General features: G+C 40.8%; 1 protein-coding gene across 1 annotated transcript; it reads left to right on the forward strand.

Moving 5' to 3' along the window:
• Window positions 1-3,720: 3,720 nt before the first annotated feature.
• On the forward strand, window positions 3,721-5,795 carry has1 (hyaluronan synthase 1). Its single transcript, XM_026185315.1, has 4 exons — window positions 3,721-4,416; window positions 4,514-4,739; window positions 4,855-4,987; window positions 5,120-5,795. The coding sequence occupies exons 1-4, from the start codon at window positions 3,721-3,723 to the stop codon at window positions 5,793-5,795; spliced, it is 1,731 nt and encodes a 576-aa protein (XP_026041100.1).
• Window positions 5,796-8,821: the final 3,026 nt, after the last annotated feature.

Genomic DNA, 8,821 nt, shown 5'->3' on the forward strand with positions numbered 1-8,821 from the left:
CAGAAAAGATTCATGCCAGCTGGTTAATTTCAGTAAAGTCATCTACATGATGTGTGGTGTGTACATATATGTCTGTTTGTGCGTCATTTGAAGTTTCTAAAAAGAGAACACGTGTCTGCCTTGTGCTTAATATTTTCCCAGACATACGAGTTCTCTTTTAGACCTTACCTAGCAGTAAAGTGACAGGCAATGTGCTAAAACAAGTGTGTCCAAAGTATTTGGCTTTGAAAAGCCCACTTGTGTGTAATTCAAACTTTAGTATGTAAGACCGTAAATCAAGATGTCACGCAGGAATTTTATGCAGTGTGTGACACATCTAGCAGCCTCACATGCCGTCACAGCATTTGCAGTTACAAGCCCTGATTCAAAATGGCTTTACAATGAATAGGCATCCAAGTTTCATGCTCAGGGATGTCTTAGTAGTTAAGAAGCAAACCGAGCACTTAAAGTCAGGCAACAATAAATCACAAAGAGCAAAATACGCCGCCACACTCCTCTCTGTGGGTTGAAACTGTAAAGCATGTTGCACACAGGGCGACTCTCCATAATCACTGATTATAGTAGAGTGCTGCTGCAAATGTGGTACAGTCAGTTTCATGATGTATCGGTTTAGCGTTAATGTTAAGCTATCAGCTAAAGAAGTAAGCATCTGTCACAGCAGCACAGCATCAGGTGCACACATGGGAATGCTCGATTAGAAAATCCTGAAATGATTTAAGTGGATTTCGGTTTCCTGGGTGTGGCGCAGAGCAGCTGAGTGAGTCACCAGGCACTTGCTTGACCACCACATAAAGACCGGGACCTAACAAGGTTTCTGAGGACTTTTATCCTCCTCGTAGCCTCCCTACAACGCCCCCCCCCCATAAAACAAATGCTATATGGCATGTGGGGGCTGACATGTTTTTTAGAAAGCATGATCCTGGTCGATATGTTTATTCTGGCAACACAGCTGTCTGTGTTTTGAATCCATCTGGAACCCCAGAAACCATGTTTATGAGCTACTTAGAGGTTATGGCAGGTTGGTAAAGGCATCTTCATCCTTCTGCAGTGCGCTTTAGAGGACACATTCTTGATGTGGCCACAAACTAATGCAGTTTAACCATCAGTAACTGTAAGGATTAGTCAGGCATATGATAGAAGAAACCACCAGTTTAGCCATGATCTTTTCAAATAAGCTCGGTTATGAAAAGGGATGGGAAGCAAAGGAAAAAAACTGAGGAGCTGAGTGGAATAAAAGTAACATGTGAAAAGCTTTCATGAACTCTAAATGTGTCCATCTTAATATATAATAACAAAAACATTTAATAGAGATGATAAATTGAACTGACAAAATCATAAAAACACAGCTTAATGCATACACTGATATCATAAATCAGTATCATATGAGACATTGGCACACAAGTATTGCCATATACAGCTGGACTTTAGGAGAAGTTTAAATCAGGAGCATTGTTTGAAGAAGTTTCTGTTTGAACCAATAAATCTGCAGCACATTGTTGGAAAGATTCAAAAACATAACCATTAAGTGAAGCTTGTTCACCAGCCCTAAGCACGCATGGGCTCCCTGCGTGACATCAACGTCCCTGTGGCTGCTATTTGGGCATGTTGATGGCTACGGCCAGCTCAGAGGGTGTGGACCATCATGAGTGGTCAACAGAGTTCCCTTAAAGACACTCTCCAGGGATGTGATCATGTTTAAATCAAGAGTTGTAGGCAGCTGTGGAATAAATCATCTGGGAGAGTTTTCTTCTTCAGAGAGGGCAGACTGTTTTCAGTTGTGACACAGAGGAGTGAGTGTCACATAGTGTGTGTGTATAGTGTGTGTGTGTGCATGTGTGTGCAAGTGTACACACACACACACACACACACACACACACACACACACACACACACACACACACACACACACACACACACAGAGGAGTGAGAGCTGGCAGCATTTACCAAAATTAGACATCCTCACCTTGGAGCTTCATTTTAAAGGCAGGTCAATATGACATGTTGCAAATATTCATCATTAGCAGTCTTGTTAAAGCAAACAGCAACTGTATTTTTATGATCCCATATGCTGTTTTCTTTACTTTGTTTGTTTTGTTTTTTAGTATTTTAGGTTCTTTTAATATGAAAACATAGCGCAATGTAACTGGTATCATATACATTGTTAATTTAAATCACAGCCTCAACCCTTTTTTTTTTAACTTGACGTGTGGAGTTTCAGAAAAGAACCACAAGAGGGCAACATCTAACTGTGAACAAACCCTTAAATGAGCGAAAATGCTGCACACACGGTAACAACAGCTTCTGTAAAACATAAAAACATAAAAAGGATTTTCAGCTTACAGCTTCGAACAGCCTGATATGGTTTTTACACTGTTAGTGGATGGAAAGCTTCTATCTGCAAGCTGCAGATCATTGTAAGATGAATTGTCATTGTAACTGAAGTTAAGATCGGTCTCATTGATAGGCTTTGACTGATTACATTTATCAGTTGATTGTCACCAACAATAAAACGGCTAGAGATTTTTCATACATTAGATTTATGACATTTTGGATTACACTTATAACACATTAACAATTAAAAAAAGAGTTAAATATATATTTTTTAAAAAACAACAACAATAAGTAAACAAATAAATAATGTTCGCACCAAACGTCGGTTCTTTGCTCCGCAGAGCATCTGTGAAATGCTCCTATAATGGGAAGCTTGGGAATTCCCTTCTTTACAGCAAACGGCAGCATGGTCGGAGGTCACTCTCTACACATCTCCATGGTAAAGAAAGAAAACATAACAGCTGTATGCAATCTGCACAGTGATGCCCTCACGTTAAATGGACCACCGCCTTGCTCCTGACGCACGACTGACTCAGCGAGGTTGCGTGAGCGTGAAAAAAAAAGGAGGCCCCCTCCTCTCCTACACTACACTTTAAAACTCATGCATTTCAAACCAAGTTCTGAGACAAAGAGAACTCCGGGTGGATATCACATAATTCTACATGAAGCCAGTGTTAACATCAGGTAGGGTTAAAAATATGTGGTTTCATTATTTTATTCATGCTCTTATTATTATTATTATTATTATTATTATTATTATTATTATTATTATTATTATTATTATTATTATTTGTTTTTGCTTGGAAACTAACATTCGACTTAAGTGGTATAATAATAGTATATAGTATTATCCTATATTGAAAGTTTTATATATAAAATAGAATTAGATACATTAAAATTAAACAAAAATTCTGATCAGTTACTTCAGCAAATTGTTATTTCTATATACATATATATGTTGTATCACTTTTTTCCGTATGCTTTCGCACAATAGGGCACAGTTCTTTTGACAACACCTTCTAGGATTATCAGCCGTGATAACTTGTTCACTGGTTAATACAGTGCAATTATAGATAAATTCTGTGGTGTATTTCACCCCTGACTGTAGATTGGTAATGAGTCCCACAAACGTTTTGCATAAAACAGTTGTTTTCACTGAATTCTTTTTCTCCCAGTCTGAGTGTCTGTGTATATTCCAATGGATAAATTTAAAGGTATGACAAAGAGATCTGCTCAGAAAAGTTTCAGTCTTTAACCGATTTTTGTCATGTGCTGCTAAACAGAAAACATCTTTCACTGCAATGTGTTGACATTTTGACTGACAAGCTTTCTTGACTGTATTTAAAACTTTACTGATATGTGTTGTCTGTGTCTCCTTAGGTGAAATAAATGGAGCTAAAACCTTTATTGAAGAAGCTGGGTTCAATAATCCGCGCCATCCTCACTTTTGTCTTTGCTTTGGCCGTCCTGGGTGTGATGGTGTGGGCCTACGTTCAGGGCTATCAGCTGGTGTCGTCCATGTATGGCATCATCTCATTTGGCATTTATGGACTCCTACTCTCACTCCATGTGTTGGTCCAGAGCTTTTTTGCCTTTGTTGAGCACCAGCGAATGAAATCTCGAACAAAACCATGCTCCTATACCAAAACAATCGGTTTTACTATATCGGCTTACCAAGAGGACCCTGTTTATCTCAGAGAGTGCTTGAACTCAATCAGGGCCCTCAAGTATCCCCCTGAGCTGCTGCGCATCATCATGGTGATAGATGGGAATTCAGATGATGACCAGTATATGATGGACATGTTCAAAGAGGTGTTTGCAGACCAGGATCTGGGCTACTATGTATGGAATAACAACTATCATACCTGGGATCCCACCCAGGTCCAACATGATGAAGAAAATGGCTCAGCAATGGGCATTGAAGGGGGTTCTGATTATGTGGTAGGAGAGGATCCACAGAGAAAAGAAGTAGAGCGCCTGATCCAGACCAAGAGATGTGTGTGCATCATGCAGAAGTGGGGAGGCAAGCGGGAGGTGATGTACACAGCATTTAAAGCCCTGGGGTCATCGGTTGATTACATGCAGGTATCTACTTTTACTTAAGTGTTTTCTTTCTTATTTTTTTATGAAAATAAAAATGAAATGTTTCCAATTTTCAATGACGTTATGTCTCATTTCTCAGGTGTGTGATTCAGATACGAAGCTGGACCCTTTGGCCACGGTGGAATTGTGCAAGGTATTGGAGAGTAATCCCAAGTATGGGGCTGTAGGAGGGGATGTGATGATCCTCAACCTTAAAGACTCTTACATCAGCTTCATGAGCAGTCTCAGGTACTGGATGGCTTTCAACATCGAAAGGTCCTGCCAGTCCTTCTTCAACTGTGTGTCCTGCATTAGTGGCCCTTTAGGTAAGGGAACTCTTTTCTAGCTAAATAGTATTATATTAAAGGCTTAAAAGCATTGATGTAACTCATTGTCACCAACATCTTTTGAATTTGTCATTTCTTGTACTTGTTCATGCAGGTCTGTATAGAAATGATATCCTTCAGCAGTTTCTGGAATCGTGGTACAATCAAATGTTTCTGGGAACTCATTGTACATTTGGTGATGACAGGCATCTCACCAACCGTATGCTGAGCATGGGCTATGCCACTAAGTATGTTTTCTAGATATTATTAGGCACAGAAATTACATAATAGGACCCAACAAAGCTCAGTAGCTACAATAATGATCCTACAACATCAAACAAGCAGGTTCTAAAGGTCTATTTTTTACCCCCTTTCTTCAGATACACTGCTCGCTCAAAATGCTACACAGAAACACCCGCTCAGTTCCTTCGCTGGCTCAACCAACAGACTCGCTGGACAAAATCTTACTTCCGGGAGTGGCTCTACAATGCAATGTGGTGGCACAAGCACCATCTCTGGATGACCTATGAGTCCATCGTATCAGGTATTTTCCCCTTCTTTGTCACGGCCACCATAATCCAGCTGTTTTGGACAGGCACTCTGTGGGACATCCTCTGGGTTCTGTGCTGCATCCAGCTTATCGGGCTGGTGAAAGCAGCCTACGCCTGCATCCTGCGGAGAAACATGGTGATGGTGTTTATGTCACTTTACTCAGCTCTCTACATGACCAGTTTGCTGCCTGCTAAGTACTTTGCCATTCTCACGATGAACAAAAGCAGCTGGGGAACATCGGGCAGGCGTAAGATGGTTGGTAACTACATTCCACTCCTTCCCCTGTCGGTGTGGGCTGCCATTTTATTAAGTGGACTTGGTTACACCATCTACAAAGAGAGCAAAGAGGACTGGTCAACTGAGGCTAAAAAAATGGAAACTAGATTTCTTATTTATGGCTGTGTAGCCTACGTATGCTACTGGGTTCTTATGATGTTCCTCTATTTTGTGTGGTTCCACAGAGCATGTAGAAAGCGTTCTGGAAGTTACAAAGTGAACGTATAAAGCTGGGCATACACTGTGTGTTATTCAGCTCCTGCTCAAACTGAATCGCAGGGGTTAGAAGTTTGTAGGTCACGATGCAGGGTCTCACACTATAAGGCCCGATGCTGTGATGCGACCTGAGTGCTCACACTGGTCGTGTTAGTCGTGTTAATCGCTTTTCGTTTACTACATGATGCACGGCACACGATTAAGAAGAAAATTGGGCTGATCCCCAAAATGGTCGCACGACTGAAAAGTCGTCTCAAAATGGGGCCAAAAATCACACAGTGAATGTTCAGCTTAAGTCTGAAGAGCAAAAGTAATTTATTCAAATTTAAACCTGACTATGTGTATTTATTTTGTGTCACATTACTGAAGGACAGGGATGTTCTACAATGCTGCTAAAGAAATAAACTGAAAACTCTTTTGAGAGTCAAAAAAAAAAGAAGAAGAACAGTATTGTTTCTAAGATTGGGGAAACCTGCAGTCAGCTGAGACTGAAGAAGTCTCTTGGATGAGGGACGAAATGTTTCTCCCACTGAAGACGCTACGTCCAGATGAACCGAATCAACTTTTGCAGAAAAAGAATGAAAATAATAAAATATTAAAAATCTGTATATAGAGACAAACAATTTTTTATATGGAGATGGTGTTACGTATTCTTTTTTAAATTACACTGAGATGTTTTGTTGTCTGAGGTTCTCTTTGAGGTTAATGGAGGTGATGCGTTTGCATAATATTTATTTATCAGAATTGTGGTTTTTTTTTAATGTTTGTGTATGTCTATGCTGATAATTTAATTTAATTTTAATTTTACCAACACAACAAGTTCAAAGGTGTGTAAGGTTTCTACAGCATTGTTGGTGTCATTGCACTGGATCCTGGATGCAACTTTCTGCAGCACTGCAAGCTTACTTGAAAATAAATGTTATAATATACTGCAGTATGAAATTAAAACAAGCAGAAAACTGTTAAATTACTGCGACATGAATCAAGAAGGACTTAAATAATGTATCACATTGTTTGCTGTATCAAGAAAAGTGAAGTAGGGATGTATTTTGTACAGTGCACTTTATTCAATGCTTTGTTGGAGAGAAAATTTGAGAAAACATATGTATTTTTTATGAATCACCTTAGCAATTGTTTGTAATGGTGGAATTTTTTAGGAAAATGTGAAAAAGAAATGACGAAATAAATTTGTTTTATCATGGACACTTTTGTCTCTGGTACAATTCATGTTACCAATGGAAAACTATGGAAATGCTGACTTGGTAAATGAAAGAAAAGTGGACACAAAGTTACATAACACAAGAACATTTCTAACATTCCCACATAATTCACAAAGCACAAAACCAAAGTCTTCAAATGTCTGTGCTGGAAATGCATGAATTCAGGGTGCGACTATAGGGGACGAAAATCAGTCATTCACACAGTGATAGATTATGGTGCAAAGCACATTTAGGAATATAAATCAAACACAGTTTTTCCACATATGGCTAGGTAGTATATATATTTTTTCACATATTAACAGATTATCGTGGTGACTATTCCCAGACTGGAAATTAGATTAGCAGTGTACACTACAAGTCTGGAAACACCCCTTATTTCTTTATATTTTGCTTCCAAGGAGACAGTCTTTTCTTGTGATTTTTAAAGTGGTCTTAAGCAGTAGGTCTCCAGGCTTTCTGAAGGTATTTCAGTGCTTTTCTTTGGACATTGGCTACTTTATTTTAAATTCGTTTGTGATCTAGTCCTATTCATTTTTTTTTTTTTTTTTTTTTTTGTGTCCCGTTTGGATCTTTAGCCATCAGAATTGTTGTCTTAAGGCCAAGAAAGATGCCAAGCGGATTTATTTTACCAAGTGGATCATCATGGCCTTGCCATATTGGTCCATTTGATTGACCTTTATTATAATTATGAATTTATTTTATTTTCAGTTGCTACAAACGGGACAGACATGACTGGGGGATAGGACAGGGAGAAAGAATGAAAGAAAGAGAGGGAGAGAAAGAAAACCAAAGGGGAGAAGAGACGATGAGAAGGGGGGGAAGAAAGAGAAAAAAAACAAACAAACAAACAAACAAACAAACAAACAAACAAAAAACAAAAAAACACCTGGGTCACCTGTATGGAGAAAAAAAAACAGAAGAGAAAGCAAACAACAAAGAGCAACATAATAAAAAAAAAGAACGGCACCATCACAATAAACTAGCTAGCAGTAGATACTAAATAATAAACGATATTGTGAAGCACGCAAGATAGACAGCGCACAATGTGCTTTGAGGCAGCAGCCAAGAAAGCTGTAGTCCGCGTCTGTGAATACCTGTGTGTACACCCGTGTGCATACCTGTGTGGATCAGCATGCTTGCATTCCAAAGGTTTCTCCATGTAACGATCTGCTAGAGGGTGTGGGGAGCCACAGCCCCGTCCTCCAGGGCATGAAGCAGGTATGGAGGAGATCAAAGCTCCAGACATCCAGAGGCTCCCAGAACACAAGAGACCAAGGAAGACCAACAGAGGGGCAGCCGCGCCACTGTCCCAGTAAGAGCTGAGGAGAGTCCCAGATGAGGGTTCACTCAGCAGCCGCGGAGCAGAAGCCAGGGGGAGTTGCAGTGACGCGCCCGTGAGCTCCGCCGGCAGCCAGCTGTGCCTGAGTGACCGAGCCCCAGGCCGAGAGGCCGGGGGCACCCCACCTCCGAAGTGGCCCGAGCGAGCCCCAGGCTCCAGGCCCCGATAAGCGGCCGCCAAGGAGTGAGCCGGTATGTACCTGGACACCCATCCCCAGACACAAAGAACCACCAACGCACCGACACCTGAGGGAGTCCGCCACTGGCAGGGGAAGTGGTGGTGGGTGGAGATAGGCCTCCAAACCTTGGAGGGCCTGAGATGTCCCCAGAGAGGTGGCGTCTGATACCCAACCTGACATATAGACACAGACATACAGGCACACACAGACACAAACATCCATTCCCACCCTCATGCTCTCATATGCACTTACTCCACACTCAACCAACGTGGAGACAGACATAAAGAGACGCTGTACACAC

Source organism: Astatotilapia calliptera, chromosome 11, assembly GCF_900246225.1.
Source record: "Astatotilapia calliptera chromosome 11, fAstCal1.2, whole genome shotgun sequence".
Classification (NCBI taxonomy): Eukaryota; Metazoa; Chordata; class Actinopteri; order Cichliformes; family Cichlidae; genus Astatotilapia; species Astatotilapia calliptera.